Genomic DNA, 21,494 nt, shown 5'->3' with positions numbered 1-21,494 from the left:
ATTCTCCCACTTGCAAACTAGCTAAATATTTAGCCAAAGCGCTCTCACACTATACTGGCAACACACCATCACACATAAAAAACTCAACCCACTTCAAAGCCAGTATAGAAAACCTTACACTCCAACATAATGACATAATGGCCAGTTCTGATGTCTCCTCCTTATTCAGAAATGTCCCCCTCAAAGAAAACTTAGAGGTAATTCAAACTAAATTTCCTCCCGATATCTCAACCCTATTTCAGTTCACAATGAACTCAGGCTATTTCGTTTGACAGGAAAAATTCTACAAACAGATAGAGGGGACAGCCATGGGTTCATCACTTTCCCCACCCTTTTGCAAACTTCTTTATGGAGACTTTTGAAGAGAAAGCCTTAAACTCTGCCCCACAAAAACCTACCAAATGGCTTCACTACATTGTTCGCTATTTCACCACATGGCCTGGATACACTCCTCTCCTTCTTAACAAACATAAACAACCAACACCCCACTACAGAGACAAATGTAAGAAAGTGAAACAGTGTAAAGCTAGCTAAACAAAAGTCATGGAAGGACTTTGGCAAGAACATAGAAAATAAATATCACGAAGGTGGCAAAATATTCTGGAGGTTGTTTAAGAGGCTTAGGAATGGAGGAAAGAGTACTGTAAAACAAGTTACAGATGATAAAGGTGACATGAAAATGGGAGAAAAAGATATCCTTGAAGAATGGAGTAATTACTTCAAAAAATTGCTAAATGAAACAAGCAGTGATAGCACAGAAGTAAAAAACACTCAACAGGCATACAAATGCCTGTTGGACAAATTCCCGATGATTGGAGTAGAGCTCTAATAGTACCCATACACAAAAAGAGAAATAAAACTGAATGTGAGAATTACAGAGGTATTTCTCTACTGAGTGTTCCTGGCAAGATCTATGCAAGTATACTTGAGAAACAGTTAAGAAGAATTGTGGAAGAAAAGCTTGGCGAAGAACAAGCTGGATTCAGGCCAATTAGAGGCTGTCAGGATCAGATCTTCACTTTACGACAAATAGTCAAGAAAGCATGGGAATATAACAAAGATCTAAATTTAAGTTTAGTCGATCTCGAAAAGGCATATGACAAGGTGCCAAGAGAGAAGCTATTCAATATGCTACAGTTATATGGCATCAATGGGGCATTATATCAAGCAATACTTAGTCTTTATTTGAGTTGTAAGTCAGCAGTTAGAATTGAAGGAAGTACAGGAAGATGGTTTAATGTTAAATACAGTGTGAGACAAGGATGTACACTGTCCCCTCCTGTTATTCATTATCTATACGGATCACATTATAAGGAAAAGTGGCATTAAACATAATATCAGAATTGGAGATGTTAATGTCAGCTCTTGGCTTTATGCGGATGATGTTATACTTCTAAATAAATCCGCTACAAGTCTGCAAGATTCTTTGACTAAATTGAATAGCTGTTGTAATAGATATGGTATGAAGGTCAGCAACAAAAAGACAAAGACAATGAAAATAGGCAGAATCATTGAAAATGTCAACTGTGTTGTGAATGGAAAACCTGTGGAACAAGTAAAACATTTCAGGTACTTAGGCATGACTTTTAGTGAAGATGGTAAATTAAATATGGAAATAGACAACATAATCAATAAAGCTAGTATGGTAGGAAGTCAACTGAATAAATTCATATGGAATAAGAGAGAAATTAGTCAGAACACTAAATTAGCTGTATACAAGACAGTGTTCAAACCAGTTTTAACTTAAGGATCTGAGAGCTGGGTCAGAAGTAAAACACTTCACCAAAGACTAGAGACCACAGATATGAGAGTCTGAGAAAGATTAGAGGCGTAAATGAACAGATGGCATCAATGGCAATATCATAATAAAATGAGGATATTAGGAAAGAACTTGACATTGTCAGCAACAAGGAATGCATTAGCAGAGCTAATCTCAGGTGGTATGGTCACTTAAACAGAATGGTGGAGGAAAGATTAGCAAAACAAGTGTTCTCTGCCAGTTTGGCAGGGAAACGACCCAGAGGAAGACCAAGATATATGTGGATTGATATGGTACAAAGTGCCTTAGAAGATAGAAATATAAGATCTGATAATGTTGGAGTCTTGACAAGTAACAGACTGATTTGGAGGAAAATTGTAGATAGGAAGTTAGTAATGATGTAAATTTTTCATGTAGTACTATCATATCCTGTACACCCCTTGAGGGTACGTGTCAGGAATTTGATGATGAACACCCTAAAATTAAGTTTACCCTGGAAAAAAACCCACCCTTAGAGGCAGATTCATTCACCAACAATCTCTTCACCCACCTCACAATAATATGGAGTTATTAAGGCACTATTCAACAGGGCTAAACTAATCTGTTTAAATGGCAAAGCCCTAACCACTGAACTAAATCACATCCTTAACACTTTCTCAGCCAATAGCTACTCCCCCCGCCCCCACCCTCAAAAAAAAAAAAAAAAGTTATCCACAATCCACATCCTCCCCTAATCACAAAAAAAATTACTCTAAATCCATCACCATTCCCTACATCCCAGGCACCTCGGAAAAAATCAACAAAACCCTAAAAAAAAAAAGCCGACCTCTTGTGTCAGACCATATAGAAAATTGGTATCCCTTAACTGCTCCACTAAAGACAAACCACTTCTCCTAGACCTACCTCGCGTATATACCAGGTCCCTTGCAGCTGTAAATTGTCCTACAGTATTCCAGTAGGTTTACAGTATTCCAGGGTTCTACAGCGTGTTGGTAAACAATGCCTTCGTAGTCAAAAAAACATTATGGTCATAGCTTTACCACAAATTTCACAGTTTTTGCTTTCTTGGGGGTAGGCGAAGACTGATGCTTCCATTCACTGCTTTGTTGTTTCATTGTAGGGTCATAGTGATACAACCAAGCTTCATCTGCTGTAATGGTGCTTTTAAGAAGTTGTCGCCTTCTTGTTCCAGTCTTTCTTTCCATTCTGTGCACAGATCCACTCGATGCTACATTTGCTCCGGTATCAAGAGTTTGGGAATCCATCGGGCACAAACATGTTTCAGTCCCAAATGTTCAGCCATGATTGAGTGAACACTTCCCACAGAAATATTCAGGACAACATGCAGCTGGTGTACTGTAATCTGCAATCCTCCTTGATGATAATCGCTGCTGTGTTGATCATTGTCTCTGTGATGGACGTTGAAGGTCTTCCCTCACGTTTAAGATCTTCCACGTTTTGCCTTCCTTCGTTAAAAGGTTTATGCCAGCGAAAAACACTTGCCCTCGACATTGCTTCATCGTGGAAAGCTTCACGTATCATGTTAAAAGTGTCCGATGCCAATTTTTGCAAACGCACACAAAATTTAATCGCATAATGCTGTTCCAAGGATGCTTCCATTTCGATGACTGGTCGTGGCTCGTAGGCGCGCCGAAACAAGCTTGCGTTTAGTCACGTGACACTCTGGCACATCAGCCCGTATACGCCATCTATCAACCTCTTTTGTTAAATACAGACAGCGATATTTCTTTATTCCACAGACATTAATATTGTGATGAGTGGTTTCGCAACACTAAAATTAGTCTCATTACTTATTGAACAGCCCTCATATATGATGCTCTCTCAAAAGAAAAAGAAGCCTACATCCAGAACATCTATCAAGAGCTAGAAAACTGTCAAAAATTGCACAAAATAAGAGAAACTTACAAAATGGCAAATTCCCTGAGCACAGAAAGAAAACCCAGAGTATTGAGAATCAAGAAAAAAGACGGAACCTCGTTTGAAAACAAGACCGAAGAACTTGATGAATGGAAGGCAAAATTCCAAACTCTTCTAAACACCCCAACCCCAAACAGTGATTTCATCTCGAAAACCATAGAAATTTATGAAACTATTAGCATCAACTGCGACGATTTCACCGTTCAGGAGTTCACAATGGCCCTTGAACAAAAAAAGCAGGAAAATCACCAGGAGCAGATGGTATCACAATTGAGGCTTTAACACACGGCTCTACAGATATCAAAGAACAATTTCTACGCATATATAACTTTGCACTTTCCTCTGGGAAAGTTCCTGAAGAGTGGAAAGAGGGTCTAATAATACCAATTCTAAAAAAGGGTAACCTGAGCAAACCTGAAAACTACAGAGGAATCGCACTCTTCTGTACTCCACTAAAAATCTACAATAGAATGGTATTAAACCACATAATTCCATTACTTCGTAAAAACCAGGCTGGATTCCTTAAAAAATGTGGTACTCTAGAACAAATTCACTGCATCAGAAGACTAATAGAGGGTTCAAATGACAAGAATCTACCATTGCCTTTGAATTTTAGACTTTACTAAAGCATTTGATTCTGTTGACAGGGAATGACGATGGGAAACGCTCAAACTTTATGGCATTGAACCTAAACCTATCAGGGCAATCAAGGCACCCTACCAGGGATAAAGCCACAGTACCAGTTAACGGAGACAAAATAAACAGTTTTCCCATCACATCAGGAGTCCTACAGGGAGATACTCTGGCCCCATATCACTTCATCATAGTGATTGACTATATTTTAAAATGAATGCAAGTTAAATCTGGAATCCTTATCAAAGACCCATATATACAGATGCACTTGAAGACCTGAGCTTTGCAGATGATATAGTCCTCATTGACTCCAACATTACAGATGCCCAAAACCACTTCAACAGCCTTAGGAGAACAGCAGAAATATTTGGACTAAAAATAAACTCTCAAAAAACAAAGATATTAAAACATCAGATAGATGGGCACATCTATATAAATCAAAATGATCACCTTGAAGAAGTACAGGACTTTGTATACCTTGGAACACATATCTCAGATTCCTTAACAGACATTAAAATAAGAAAACAGAAAGCTCCACAGTTCCATAGAAGTCTTAATCAAGTATGGAAGTCAAGGCTCATCTCAAAGGAGACGAAGATTCATCTTTACAAGTGCATCAGCCAGTCTATCTTTCTGTATGGCTCCCAGACCTGGAATATCTGAACATAAGCAGCAACCGATATTATAAATAGCTTTGGAACTACTTGTCTAAGAAATATCCTGGATTACTCCTGGGAAGACCACAATCCTCTAGTCAGCACTGTTCAAAGAAACCAAATAAAATGGCTGGGCCACAAACTTGGACTCCACCCTCTGAACCCTTTGATGCTCTGGTCCTCTACGTCCCTATAAATGAAAAAAAGAGGCAGACCCTCGAAATCCATATTGGAAATACATCAGCAATATTCTCCCCATTTCCCCCAACTCTCTGCATCAGAGATCCGTCAATTAGCATATGACAGAGAAGCCTGGTTTTCCTTCACGTCATAACAACCTCCAAGTCCTATCTTAGTGTACACAGGCTACTTATTTGTTTTGATTGGTTTGCCTGTTTATAATTGTAAAATTATAAATAAATGATGATGATCAATATATAATATGCATCCCACTTTGGAACTCATTCTGGTGGTAAAAAAAGTGTATTATTATATATACAGGGTGTTCGGGATAAATTTGACATATTTATAATTAATTATATTTTTCCGTAAGTTACATGTATTAACACACACTTCTCTTCATTTAAAAGTTTGGACCCTTCTTCATTCATATACAAGATGTCAGAAAGGATGGATAGCTGGAACCCACCTGAATCATGGAAGAGAATAACTTGTATCATGATGATTCGTGCCCGCCATCAAAATAAGGATATTACGACTGCTGCCCAATGCTCCCTGAATACAGTAAAAACAATCAGGCATGAACTAGAGACTTGCAATGGTGACTACGAGGATGTAGCAAGAAGAAAGATCCCTAGCAGACGATCTGATTGCGTTCGTACAGCAGAATTCCTCGCAAATCTGCAGGAACAGGTGTTGAAGAACCCTGGCATTGGAATTCGGGCTTTGTTCGTGGAGTTGCTAACTGTAGTCAAGCCCTGGATAACAAGGGTAGCCAATGGTAGGCCATATGTATGGCAGCAGGATTCGGCCCCTTGCCACACCTCTGGGAAAAGTCAAAAATGGTTGTCTGAAAATTTCTACGACTTCACCAGTCCAAATGTTTGGCCTCCAAACTCCCCAGACCTTAACCCCATGGATTATTTTGTATGGGGCGCAGTTGAAAAAGACACCAATCGCACTTCCAGTAATACAAAAGCCCAGTTAATGGATAAAATTAAAACAGTTTTTGCGGCCCTTCCCAGGGAGACTGTAGCATCAGCTTGTTCGAGGTTCCGAAGCAGAATTGAAGCTGTGATCGATGCTAATGGTGGTTATTTTGAGTAAATCTTGTTGATAGTATTGTAATTAACTCTGCCTGTAATGATTTTTGTCAATTCATTAAATTTAATAGATACAAAGAAGATTTTCTTTTTCCTTACGAAACTGTCAAATTTATCCCGAACACCCTGTATATATATATATATATATATATATATATATATATATATATATACATACATATATATATATACAGGGTGTTCGGGATAAATTTGACATATTTATAATTAATTATATTTTTCCGTAAGTTACATGTATTAACACACACTTCTCTTCATTTAAAAGTTTGGACCCTTCTTCATTCATATACAAGATGTCAGAAAGGATGGATAGCTGGAACCCACCTGAATCATGGAAGAGAATAACTTGTATCATGATGATTCGTGCCCGCCATCAAAATAAGGATATTACGACTGCTGCCCAATGCTCCCTGAATACAGTAAAAACAATCAGGCATGAACTAGAGACTTGCAATGGTGACTACGAGGATGTAGCAAGAAGAAAGATCCCTAGCAGACGATCTGATTGCGTTCGTACAGCAGAATTCCTCGCAAATCTGTAGGAACAGGTGTTGAAGAACCCTGGCATTGGAATTCGGGCTTTGTTCATGGAGTTGCTAACTGTAGTCAAGCCCTGGATAACAAGGGTAGCCAATGGTAGGCCGTATGTATGGCAGCAGGATTCGGCCCCTTGCCACACCTCTGGGAAAAGTCAAAAATGGTTGTCTGAAAATTTCTACGACTTCACCAGTCCAAATGTTTGGCCTCCAAACTCCCCAGACCTTAACCCCATGGATTATTTTGTATGGGGCGCAGTTGAAAAAGACACCAATCGCAATTCCAGTAATACAAAAGCCCAGTTAATGGATAAAATTAAAACAGTTTTTGCGGCCCTTCCCAGGGAGACTGTAGCATCAGCTTGTTCGAGGTTCCGAAGCAGAATTGAAGCTGTGATCGATGCTAATGGTGGTTATTTTGAGTAAATCTTGTTGATAGTATTGTAATTAACTCTGCCTGTAATGTTTTTTTGTCAATTCATTAAATTTAATAGATACAAAGAAGATTTTCTTTTTCCTTACGAAACTGTCAAATTTATCCCGAACACCCTGTATATATATATATATATATAGGCGAAGACTGTACCTGCAAGTACAAAATGATTCTGAAACAGGAAAGGAGGTGATCTGTATTACATGCAGCAGTGTGGCAAGTTCGGCGAAGTTTATCTATGTGCTAATTTTGTTTGTTTCACATGTGTAAAATAATTATCACACAATAGCTGGGTTTTTTTTCAGGGGATATGTGGTTCGTATTGGATGGGGAGGGGGGGATATATATGCAAATCAAAAAATTATAAATTCCTTATATGAATATAAAAGAAATAATGCTATATTTTCAATTCAACACTTTCAATTCAATTCAAAATATCAATGAGCATTCATGATATCTACTTTTTGCTTTAATTCAGAATACTTTAGATACAGTATATATTTCTGAATTTAGGAAAAGATCAAGTAAAGGAAGGGAGGGAGGGTGGAAGAGAGGTCTGCTTTCATTTAAAAAAATACATTATCCATTTTAAACTCAAAAATATACACTGCACTCCTTTTCTACATCTACACTTACCTTTATTTTATTAACATAGTTAATTGCATGATTAAATTCTACCGGTTGACTTGCTTGTGGTGCACTTGGACTATGAACACCAGGTGATGTCGAAGGACCATGAGCTGGAGAACTTTGGTGGTATGAATGCTGACTGTGCGTGGAATGGTGTGTCTGGTTGCTTGTCACAGGAATATGATGCGATGATTGCTGTTTTTTTTTTTTTTTTTTTTTTTTTTTGTAAACAGAAAGTATTAATTTATAGATTAAAATAAACTATCTTTAGAAAAAGATTACTCAATCAATTTCACACACAGTAAATTCCATTTAATTCATGCACTGATAATTTTTAGATAGTTTTCTGTTAATTCAAAACATAAGGATTATGTTGAATAATCTGAATTTGTGGAACCCCAAAATCATAAACCTAATACTTCCTATTCCACATACTTCCAAAGTCTAACAGATGATATTATACAGTCCTGCTCACAAACTCACTTAGTAGTAACCAACATCACTATCTTTAACAGTTAACTCTCTCTTCCTTACAAATTTCATTTCAAAACTATATTAAAAAATTTCATCCTTAAAAATGAAAATAAATCATCACCATCAAATTCCTGCCATATACCCCCAAGGGGTGTACAGGATATGATAGTACATGAAAAATTTACATCATTACTAACATCCTATCTACAATTTTCCTACAAATCAGTCTGTTACTTGTCAAGAATCCAATATTGTCAGATTTTATATTTCTGTGATCTAAGGCACATTGATGACAGAAATATAATCTGATGTGCATACTTGTCCTGGACCAGATTGCGGCACAGACCATCAGCTGGTAAGAGCCAAAGTAAGACCAAGACTCCGAAGACTTCCAGGTCAGGCACATTCCACTAGATTGGATGTTAGAGTAATTCCTAGTGGATTCACAGAAGAAACATCAACTCGGCTGGATGATTTTTTGGAGACCAATGAGGAAATCTCACCAGAAATACTTTGGGAAGGAGTCAAGATGATAATACAGGATACAGCGAAGACATATCTCGGCCCAATAAGAAAACCAAGAGACCCATGGATATCAGATTCAACATCGGAAATAATCAAAAGAAGGCGGTTGGAAAAACAAAGAGACACAGGGACCGAAGAATACAAGAGATTACATAGAGAAATAAGAAGAGCCATCAAGCAGGATAAAGAAAAGTTCTATACTAATAAATGTGAAGAAATAGAGTTCCAGATGAGAAGGCATGATTATAAAACGATGTTTTATTTAGTTCGTGACTTAAAGCACAAGTTCAAGCCTAAATTGAATGTCATCAAAGACAAGAATGGATCATTACTAACAGAAGAGTTGGAAATCAAAAACAGATGGAAAGAATACTGTGAGGAACTGTACAGCAGAGTGGATAAAGAAAATGTGGAGTCCTCCCACCAAGAAAATTTTGATTTGAAACCTCCTCCACTTAGGCATGAAGTTGAAAAGAGCAGTTAAGCAGCTCAACAGCAATAAGGCCCCAGGTGCAGAAGAAATCCCAGCAGAGTTAATTAAGGCCACAGGAGATGGAGGGATAAGTGTTTCATAGATTGATTACAAGGATATGGGAGACAGGATCATGGCCTAGAGACTGGAAGAAGTCAGTTTTCATACCACTACACAAGAAAGGTGATATGAAGGCATGCAAAAATTATAGAACTATTAGTTTGATATCTCATGCACGCAAAATTTTATTAAAGATCATGCTAAACAGGATTGAGGCCAAAGTTGAGGCAGAGATGCCCGAGGAAAAAGCAGATTTTAGGAAAGGTAGGGGCACCAGAGATCAGATCCTTTGCCTTAGACAGATAATAGAAAAATATAAAGAATTCAGACTCCTTCTGGTAATGTGTTTCTTAGACTACTCTAAAGCTTTTGACTGTGTTAAGCATGTGAAACTGTGGGAAGTAATGAAAAGAATGGGTTTTCCTCAACACACTATCAGGTTGATAGCCAACTTGTATAAGGAGCAAGAAGCCACAGTAAGAACAAGTGTCGGATTGACTGACAGGCTTCAAGTTGGAAAAGGAGTTAGACAAGGATGTTTACTTTCTCCTCACTTGTTTAGTATATATGCAGAGGACATCATGCGTGAAGCATTGGATGAGCTCAGGACAGGAATTACGATAGGAGGTAGACTGATCAGTAATCTGAGGTACGCTGATGATACAGTACTCCTTTGTAATGACATGGAAGAACTAGGACGATTTCTTGACAAAATTAACAAGATCAGTAATAACAGAGGACTTCAACTCAATTCTAGCAAGACAAAGATCATGGTTCTCAAAGGAAGAACAAACAGAGAAGCTCTTGAGAAACAAATGTATCTTAATGGAGAAAGAATTGAGGAAGTCAGCAAGTTTGAGTACCTGAGATCCATTATTAATGTAAAGAATTGCTGTTCAGACGATGTCAGAAAAAGGTTAGGAATGGCTAAAACAGCATTCAAAGACCTGCCTAAAATCTGGAAGGATGGATCTATCTCCATGGGAACAAAGTTGAGGATTTTAGATGCAGTTGTTTTTCCAACAGCAACTTATGGATGTGAGACTTGGAACCTAAAGAAGTCAGATAAGAAACGGATATCTGTTTTTGAGTGGTGTTACAGAAGGCTGTTGAGGATATCATACACTGAAAGGCGTACAAATGAATGGGTGTTAGAAAAGATTAGTAGAACTTTAAGGCTCCTTAAGGATATTGACAGAAGAAAATTAAAATATTTTGGACACATAGAAAGGATGGAAGGAGGACTTCTCAGAACAGTAATAGAAGGTAAAGTTCCTGGAAAAGGAGGCAGGGGTAGACCATCAATGAGATGGATGGATGGCATGTGTGGAGTGACTGATCTTCAGAGAGTTGAGGCTGCCAGAAGGGCAAACAACAGGAATACATGGCGAGCCTAGTGTGGAATATCATCAAGCATCGGAGTGACCATACGGCATCTGTATATACCCAGTGAACAGACAGACAGAAGGCACTTTGTACCGTATCACTCCACCAATATATTGATCTTCCTCTAGGTCGTTTTCCTGCCAAACTGGCAGAGAACACTTGTTTTGCCAATCTTTCCTCGCCCATTCTGTTTAAGTGACCATACCACCTGAGATTAGCTCCGCTAATGCATCCCTTGTTGCTAACAATGTCAAGTTCTTTCCTAATATCCTCGTTTTTAATATGTTATTGCCATTGATGCCATCTGTTCACACCTCTACTCTTTCTCAGGACTCTCATATCTGCGGTCTCTAGTCTTTGGTCAAGTGTTTTACTTCTGACCCAGCTCTCAGATCCAAAAGTTAAAATTGGTTTGAACACTGTCTTGTATACAGCTAATTTCGTGTTCTGACTACTTTCTCTCTTATTCCATATGAATTTATTCAATTGACTTCCTACCATACCAGCTTTGCTGATTCTGTTGTCTATTTCTATATTTAATTTACCATCTTCAGTAAATATCGTGCCTAAGTAGCTGAAATGTTTCACTTGTTCCACAGGTTCTCAATTCACACCACATTTGACATTTTCAATGATTCTGCTTATTTTCATCGTCTTTGTATTGCTGACCTTCATATCATATCTATTAAAACAACTATTCAATTTAGTCAGAGAAACTTGCAGACCTGTAGTGGATTTATTTAGATGTATAACATCATCCGCATAAAGCAAAGAACTGACATTAACATCTCCAATTTTGATATCATGTTTAATACCACTTTCCTTCATAATGTGGTCCATATAGATAATGAATAACAGAGGGGATAATGTACATCCTTGTCTCACACCAGATTTAACATTAAACCATCTTCCTGTACTTTCTTCAATTCTAACTGCTGACTTACAACTCAAATAAAGACTAAGTATTGCTTGATATAATGCCCCATTGACACCATATAACTGTACCGTATTGAATAGCTTCTCTCTTGGCACATTGTCACATGCCTTTTCCAAATCGACAAAACTTAAATACAGATCTTTGTTATATTCCCATGCTTTCTCGACTATTTGTCATAAAGTGAAGATCTGATCCTGACAGCGTCTATTTGGCCTGATTCCAGCTTGTTCTTCACTAAGCTTTTCTTCCACAATTCTTCTCAACCGTTTCTCAAGTATACTGGCATAGATCTTGCCAGAATCACTCAGTAGGGAAATACCTCTGTAATTCTCACATTCAGTTTTATTTCCCTTTTTATATATGGGCACTATTAGATCTCTACTCCAATCATCAGGAATTCGTCCCTCTGTCTCCAGGAACTATGCAGTGCAGCCACTGTAAGACTTATACCACCATACTTCAGCATTTCTCGTTGAATATCATCTACTCTTGCTACCTATCAACATTTCAAGCGTTTGATGGCTTTTTCTACTTCAAGTATGGATATGTATTCCTGACTGCATGCCTGGTCAGTGTTTTTTACCACTGTGCTGTCATCACTGCTTGTTTCATTTAGCAGTTTTTCAAAGTAATTACTCCACGTTTCAAGGATATCTTTTTCTCCCATTTTCATGTTCACTTTTATCATCTCTAACTCCTTTTACAGTACTCTTTCCTCCATTTCTAAGTTTCTTCAACAACCTCCAGAATATCTTACCACCTTCTTGATATTTATTTTCTATGTTCTTCCCGAAGTCCTTCCACGACTTTTATTTAGCTAGTTTTACACAGTGTTTAGCTTTCTTACATTTGTCTCTGTATTCTCTAAGAGCACAAGCTGACTTATTTGCCAGGAACTTTTGATATGTTTTCTTCTTTTCCTTCACTGCCTCTTTAACTTCCTTTGTCCAACCTGAGTTCTGATTTTTCTATTCTTGCAGACAACCTCACCTGGCTGAATCAATCAAGATTTTCTTCAAGGCTCGCCACTGAATCTTTAAAGTTTGGTTCCCTGTTCTCAAACTCTCATTTTTTCTTCAATAATCTTTGTGTATTTTAGTCAACAGTTCACATCTGAGAGCTGCTCAACTTTTATTCGCTTTAAAACTTTCTTACATGTTATTCTTTTCAATATGAAATTCAATTTTATCCTGCTCAAGACTAAATAGTGATCACTTGCAATTTCAAATCCAATGTACACTCTGGTATACTGCATCACTATCAACAATAACATAGTCTTGACTTTTCTTATTCCTTGTCTCTTCTCTCCATGTGAATTTGTGCACATTTTTAGGTTGGAACATGGTGTTAGTAATCTCCTGAGCAGAAATCCAACAAATATTTGCCATTATTATTAGCTTTGCTATTTTCTCCAAATTTTCCTAATATATTTTTGTATGTCTGACAATCATTTCCTATGCTTCTATTTAGAAGCGCAGGAAATGATTGTCAACCTCAAAAAATTCCTCCACTTCTACCTTAGTAGAACCTTCTGTGGGACCATAGGCACAAATAAGTCTCATTGTTCAGTTCCCCATTCTGACATTTGCCCACATCACTCTACTTGAGACTGCCTGTAATTCAAGAAAACTAGCCGCGTATTTAGTGTTGAATACTATGGCTACTCCTTCTTTTCCTTGATTGTCATTGCCTAAATATAACATTTTTAATGATATGAAAATAAAGTAAACAATTAAAAAAACTAATTAACTGCTAACAGATAAATTTGAACTGATAACCTTCCAATAAATATACTGAACACTTTTTGAATAACCAAAAATTTTAAAGAAAAATATACGAATATATATCAAGAGCAAAAATCAAATATTTTTTGTTTTTGCTATTGAGATTTATATAATTTTTAGCATATCTGTTGGAAATGAAATACTACTTTTTATAAATTACTTCTGTGTCTACCATCAGGTCATTTGTATCACAGATTACATTTATTATATCATTTATAAATTTTAATCTATTTAACTTAACTTTTAGTTAAGTAATTATTTCATTCCTTAAAATTTTGAATCTAATGGACATAATATTTTACACAATTTCTTTTGTTTCATTATTACAGTACTTTTTTACTTATTTATTATATGTATAAATATTTTGATAAGTTTTCAATGGTAAAGAAACAGAAATAACAGAAATGGATAAGTACCGAATTAACACAACACAAGTTACTGAAACAAAGAAGACAAAAGGTATTCTCATCAATAAACAAGATTTTATATTCTGACAAAGATCATAATACAGGAGGAGTAGCTTTAATATTCTACAACAAATACAAGGATAAGCTTCTTGAATGGCAGCCAATATCAAGCACACTGATGCAGGCAAATATCCAAATAGGGAAAATGAACAATGTGACTTATTTGTGCCCAGTGCCTCTAATAAGGAAGACATGGATGAATTTTTTAAAGGCATTAGATAAGGCAACTAACACAAAAAGTTGCTCATTGTTGAAGACCTACACAGAAGCATAGAACTAGTTATAAAACATACAGAAATCTTTTACAAAAATCTGCTGGATTTCTGTAATTAGTCATCATGAACATCGTGTTCCGACAGAGATTGTATAAATACACATAGAGAGAGGATGAGAAATAAAAGTTTAATTGACATCGTTTTTGTAGATGGAGCTATCTTCATGCTGCTTCACAGGATTTCACAGGCAATTTGAAATAGGAAATTATTCAGTTTTGAGCAAAGTTAAACTTGAACATCAATGAAGAAAAAAAATGAAAGGAAGTTTCCAAAGGTGAGCTGTAGATTTAAATACAGAAACATTATTGGAAAAAAAAAAAAAAAAATTAGTTTGAAAACAAGAACCATATAGCTTCAAGATTCAATGAAAAATGCAACATGGAAAACATTGTCTGAAAGGCATGTTAACTGTAAGGAGAGAAAAATTAGAACTCCATGTTAGATTCAGGTTAATAATGTAGTAAAGGAAAAGAAGAAACCACATAGAAACTTCCTGCCAAGTCAATGTTCTGAACAATACAACATAAAAATAAGAAAGCAAAGTGTGTAAAACTAGCTGAAGAAATATTACGAAATGACTTCGGTAAGAACACAGAAAATAAATATCAGGAAGGTGGCAACATTCTCATGGCTGTTGAAAAGTTGACAAACGGAGGAAGAATACCATAAAAGGAATCAAAGATCATAAAGGCAAAATCAAAATTGAAGAGAGATATTCTAGTTGTCTGGAGTAATTACTTTGAAAGATTGTTAAATGAACCAAGCAGTGAAATTAAACTGTAATACATGAAGAAACATCAAAAACCAAATATGGAAAGTAGATGATATTCAACCAGAAATATCAAAATATCGATGTATAAAGCAGGTTTCTGAACAATGTAAAAATAAATTTTTAAAAAGTATATATATATAAAATTTACAAAACGAGGGGAGGGAGGATCTTTAGCCAACCCACAATACAAGTGTACTATAGGTTTAGTAATAATGTTTTGTGGGCAGTAACCTCATAAAGAAAATGCAACAAAATAAAAGTTTTACAGTTGCTACATTCAGGTCTGGTCAGATGGTCGAATTTTAGATGATTGGAGTAGAACATTCATAATACCCACATCTATAAAAGGAAAATAAAATGATGAGAATTATAAGGGAATATCCCTACTGAGTGTTCCCTGGTAAGATCTATACCAGTATTCTTGAGAAATGCCTAAGAAATATTGTGGAAAAGAAGCTTAGAGAAGAACAAGATGGATTCAGACCAAATATAGGTTGCCAGGATCTTTACTTTAGGTCAAATAGATGAAAATCATGGAAATATAACAAGGATCTGTATTTAAGTTTTATAGATCTGGAAAAGACATGTGACATGCCAAAAGAAAAGCTTCAAAACAGGTGTAAATGGGAGATTATATTAAGAAATACTCAGAACTTGACATTGGTATTCAGATATGTGTTAACAGAGCTAATCTCAAAGAGTATGGTCACTTCAACAGAAGTGACCATACTTTCCTTTCTTTTAGCAAAGATTAGCAAAACAAGTGTTCTTTGCCAGGATGGCAGGAAAACGACCCAGAGGAAGACTAAGATCTAAGTGAAGTGATACAATAAAAAAACTTAGAAGATAGAAATATAAGATGATATTATTGGGAGTCTTGATAGATAACAGATTAATTTGGAGGAAAATAATCAATAGGAAGTTAGTAATGATGTAACTTTTTATGTAGTGTTATCATGATATCCTATACCCCCCCCCCCCCCCCGATGGTACACTCAGGAACTTGGTGATGGTATTCTGAATCAATTTGTACAAAACTGTAATAATTTAATTCCATTTTTATTTGGCACTAGCTTGTTAAATCTCTAACATATTCCTGGTTATCTGCTTCTCAAATTGTGTATTTTATTCTCGAGTGATGGCTAATTCTCGCTATAGCAAACCTGTTGTGGCAACTGGAATACTGAAGTGGATACTTTGTTATAGGGAACCCCTTTTAGTAATACTGTACTTACAGGATATAATTTATAGTTGTTTCACACCTTCTTTTCCTTTGCTAGTGTCAGCTATTTCTTCTATTATAATATTTCCTTAAGATGTAATTCTTAAAAATTACATCTTAAGTTGTCACTTCAATATAATATTTTTTAAGAGAAAGAAGCTGAACGAATAAAAATGTAAAAAGAATTTTCATTAGGCAAGAAATATGGTATGGCGCAAAAAAAAGTACTGAACTTTGACACCCATCATTTACTTCATAACAAATCATTGTAGTTATTCAGTACTTTTTTTTTTTGCACCATGCTGTACTTAAGCAAATCCAACATATCTTCCAAAGTATGTTAGTGAATAATGACACTGTCAAGGCTGATTAGAATATCTGTACTTTCAAGAAGTTATTGTATTTAAAATATAAAAGATTTACCTTAAAACTGTATGGTATGTGGATAATTTCTTGCCACACTTGTAAAAACTATTTGGAACTATTAAGGCCAAAGAAACTTAGGCTATGAGGCCAGTGTATTATGACTGTTAATTGCATGTTCTTCTGGCTTCCATTAGGGTGGGGAAGCTCTTCCATATGAGACCAATTAACTAAACCTTCAAACGTAAAGCCCTTATAAAGATTCAGTGTGTCCTATATTCAAACACAGGCTTCTCCAATCAAAGAGCATCATCAATACTAATTGAGCTAAGGAAATTATAGTCTATTATAAGTCTTAATGGAATGCCTTGTTTGCGAGCTTTAGAGAGATCCTACACTGCAGGTAGATATTCATGGTAAGTTCCGATTCCTTTTGAATTCTAATCTCAACTGAAGTTTATCTACGGTTCTATTTAATTTATTACAATGAGCAAGTAGGATTACTGAAGGCAAAAGTTTCCTATTGTTTATCACGAGGAAATTACTGCGAGCTAACCAAATCACTACTCTTTTTTTTTTTTTTTTTTTAGAAAGCATGAATCTTTGAACTTAAGAGCTAATGACATTTTCACCTACTTCAAATTGAACTGTCAACAGCTGATGGAATGGCATGTAAGCCACTATTTAAGAAAAGAAATTCCTTATATAATTTTGAGAACTGCAGAACCATGACCTTTAAGTAAAAACATTTAGTTCTACCTGAGTGAGTACAACCAGAAACATTTATCACTTTTGATGCCCACTGCATTTAATGAAGAAACTGTATAACTGAGAGGAGACCTCCATGTAGCCTTTAAAGGAATGTGGAGAACCGACCAGGGCTTCTAAAGTAATGTCCAATCCTCACCTTCTCGTGGTGCACCCAGTTAGGTATCTACCTGGATACTGAACGAACGAGGATGGGCTGGTAATTTGGGATTCAGCCGACTAAATTGTATTCTTATTGGCTTAAACCAAAATAAAAAACTGATGGCACAACATGACAGAATTTCATGCCGGCTGGGGCATCGCCTGGTTAAACAAGGCCCCCCATTGTTTTCACCAGGGAACTAGGACAAACAGCGAAAACCCAGCTACTGGAACAAATCTTAAAACACACCCAACTCAACATCACCAGAGTTCAAGATCGGTACTTCCAACATAAAAAGCCTGAATGGCAAAGAAATGGAGTTAGCTGAGGAATTAGGTAAGTACCAGATCAACATAATAGGTGTGAAAAACAAAAAAAAAAAAAAACTGGTGAATCTTTCTGAGCAATAAATACAAAATGTTATATTCAGGCAATGACAATCAAGGAAAATAAGGAGTAGCCATAGTATTCAACACTAAATACAAGGATAATCTTCTTGAATGGCAGGCAGTCTCAAGTAGAGTGATGTGGGAAAATATCAGAATGGGGAACTGAACAATGAGACTTATTTGTGCCTTGGTCCCACAGAAGGTTCCACACAAGAAGAAGTGGAGGAATTTTTTGAGGCTTTACAGAAAACAACTGACACAATGAAAAAGGAAAAGTTGGTCCTTGTTGGGGATCTAAATAGAGTAAGAAATGATTGTCAGACATACAAAAATATATTAGGAAAATTTGGAGAAAAGAGCAAAGCTAATAATAATGGCAAATATTTGTTGGATTTCTGCTCAGGACATGGACTGGTTATTACTAACACTGTGTTCCAACCTAAAAATGTGCACAAATTCACATGGAGAGAAGAGGCAAGGAATAAGAAAGTGTCATTCATTATGTTATTTGATAGTAATGTTTTCTCCCTGATGCAGGACACTAGTGTATGGAGGATTTGAAATTGGAAGTGATCACCATTTAGTCTTGAGCAGGATAAAACTGAATCTTCTGTAGATCTGCCATTAGTCACTCTTTTGGTCACACCTAGAAAAATAGTGACAAGCAAGATTTTCTGAGTGACCAAAATGCATCTAAGTTCAGAATACCCAGACCAATGCCTTATCTAATGGATAGTCTGCAAAACTGTTTTTAAGCTATACCCTTAAAGGAAAATGTAAAGTTCAATCATATCCCATCTAACTCTGAAAACATTCATGTTGCATGCTAGAAGGAATCATTAGAAATTTCTACAATAATATACAATTTTAAGCAGTAACACAAAATTATACCAACCTTATTTCCTGCACTAGGAGGATGGGGTGTACTGGTATGACTACTATGATTTGACTGGCTTCCTTGGGATGCTGTATGTGCATTAGAGGTATGATTGGCAGTATGGATTGTAATTGAGGCAGCTGCTGCTGCAGCTGCCACTGCAGATGATGCACTTGAACCAGTATTTGGACCTGGCATACTCACTTGTACTTGTTCATTTGACTGTACTTCAATTCTATATCCTGGCGGTAAAAATGTATTGAAGCCGACTATTAGATCTGGATGACCTCTGAATAAATTGGATACCCTCTGAATAACTCCTGGTGTATCAATACTGAAATTTAAAGAAATAAAATATTGGATAAACAACATGGAAATGTTTGATGTTCTAAAAAAAAAAAATTAACAATTACTGTTATTCAGCAGATCATATCCAAATTTCAGCACTCAACACAATCTTGAAATGTGTAAAGCAAGCTTCTGAAAGTCCTGCATGAGATTTTGTGAAAAATCTCATATTACATTTATTCAAAATGCAAACTTAATACCTTTTATCTTCAGCATTTCCAACATTTTAGTAAGTGAGAAAAATGTCATTCTAAGAAGTAAGGTGAAAAAATTATCCTTCATATATGCCACTTATAAAAACATCACAAATTCCTCCTCGAGTATCTAAGAGTATTCATCTTGTTAACTTCACTCTCCCTGAAGCACCTATTAGCTCCAAAAAGGATTGCTGTCTAACTTTGTAGGCAGTGATAAATTTCTTTATCACAGTAAAACTTACTGAAATCATTATCAGATTAAAGTTAAAAAGAACTATTAATCATAATCTGATAGCAAATCATGAAGGCTATAAACCCATAGCACATTTTAGTACTACAGGTAGGCTAAGAATTTTCTTTCATTTTTTCATTCATATAATCCAGAAACCCTGCTCTAAAGACTAAATATGGAACTTTTTTCAAGCCACTTCAAGGACCTCCACTTATTGGAGGCCCTTGAAGTTATGAATTCACATCCCACTTAAAGGTAATTATAAAATGTCCATGCCCATGGGGATTCAAACTAACCACTCAGCCAACCAGGCTGCTCTCAATACAAAGAGTTCTTTCCATTCGTTTACATAATGCACATCCAAGCAGGGCCATCATAGCCCAATAAACAACATCTAAGATAATGCTTTGGAGTGAGCTTGGAGAGCAACCATGTTATATCTCAAAAAAATAATTATTTTTCTTGACTTCAGGGGAGCATATACCCTAACAACAGTCATGAATCCAGATCTCGTTTTCAGAATTTAGAGATGTGTGAAGTATAACTTCACACAGAAGTAATTTTTTGATTAACAATCCAGCAACTTCACTGGTCATTAATTCTTGCTCTTGGATGTTGATACCATCATGAATAAAACAGTCTTGACACAACCTGTGTAGTTAACTCTTCAATCATTTTGTCACTTGTTTTTAATTTCTTAACAGCAAAGGAGAAAACAAACTAGTAATCCTTTCCATTTTTTATTTTATGCTTCAAGACTTTTTGTATTACTTTTTAGATGAACACATCTGGAAAATTCAGATAAAATGATTTACTTATGTTCGCAAGGAGAAGAGACAAATTGATTCATGTTGTACTTGACAATTTGTTGTAAGGTTGCTTATTTGGTATAAGCAGTTTAGTACTAGAATGAAAATGACTGTATAATGAAACATCTCCCTTTACCAACAAAGTACTTCACAGATACAAGCAAAACAAAGTAAATTTTGAGTTTAGAAAAAACTCAATGTATATTGTATTTATAGAAAAATAGGATAATTAGAGTGTATTTAATATAATTAAAAACCGGAATGAACACCATACTGCATAAGTTGCAAACCAAACAGAACCAAAGTATTATCATAGCACCAAAAAACAGTGCAGTCCTGTTTGAGATGCAACTCGTGGGAAACAAAGCCTGGCATAAACATGTTAATGTTGAAACATGAAAATAATTTAAATTCTAAAATCAGTCATTGGAAATATCTCAGCAACAGTAGTGAAGTACAATTTCAATAAATAACTAAGCTTATTTGAACACTAAATGAATATGTAAAAAAAATTGCCGAGTATTACAAATTCCTAAATGTACTGCATCCATGTATCACAAATCACTGCTTAATAGAGGTGCTAGTGAGCCATACCATCCTAAAAGAAGCACAGAGTATTTCCAATATTTTGAGAAGTTCTATGCAATCAAATTTATTCATGTTACATTGATTTCAGAAATCAGCTGCAAATTCCAAAAAATGTTTTTCTTCTAAATTTCCTGCAATGGAGCACAGTCTTTTTACAACTGATTCTATGAGCTGTAATCCAAAGCACAGTTGACCATAGCCATGACCGAATTTTATTCTCATTGGCTTAATCCAGTATACAAAATGATGGTACAAAATGACAAAATTTCATGCCGGTTGGAGCATCGCCTGGTTAAACAAGGCCCACGTTGTTTTCGCCAGGGAACCAGGGTGAACAGCGAAAAGTCAGCTACTGGAACAAATCTGAAAGTACACCCCAACTCAACATCACGAGAGTTAAAGATCGGTACTATCAACATAAGAAGCCTGAATGGCAAAGAAATGGAGTTAGCTGAGGAATTAGGTAAGTACCAGATCGACATAATAGGGGTGACTGAAACAAAAAAAAAACCGGTGAGATC

General features: G+C 36.0%; 1 protein-coding gene across 18 annotated transcripts in view; it reads right to left on the bottom strand.

Annotated features, from left to right (window-relative positions):
• The window catches only part of LOC150099111 (paired amphipathic helix protein Sin3a-like), a 578,777-nt gene that overhangs the window by 446,938 nt on the left and 110,345 nt on the right, over positions 1-21,494 (bottom strand). For 17 of the 18 annotated variants that reach the window (XM_090404589.1, XM_090404593.1, XM_090404598.1 and 14 more), the window contains 2 exons: positions 18,818-19,133; positions 7,893-8,081 (listed from right to left, as the gene is read on the bottom strand). In XM_090404589.1, the coding sequence (XP_090260715.1) occupies positions 7,893-8,081; positions 18,818-19,133 (505 nt within the window). The remainder of the gene's footprint in view (positions 1-7,892; positions 8,082-18,817; positions 19,134-21,494) is intronic. The other variant, XM_090404605.1, reaches the window with a different exon arrangement.

This window comes from Typopeltis vanoorti, chromosome 15, assembly GCF_054136105.1.
Source record: "Typopeltis vanoorti isolate ZY-2024b chromosome 15, IOZ_Tvanoo_1.0, whole genome shotgun sequence".
NCBI lineage: Eukaryota > Metazoa > Arthropoda > Arachnida > Uropygi > Thelyphonidae > Typopeltis > Typopeltis vanoorti.
Note: the sequence above shows the minus strand (reverse complement) of the source record. Positions and strands in the feature narration are given on the sequence as shown.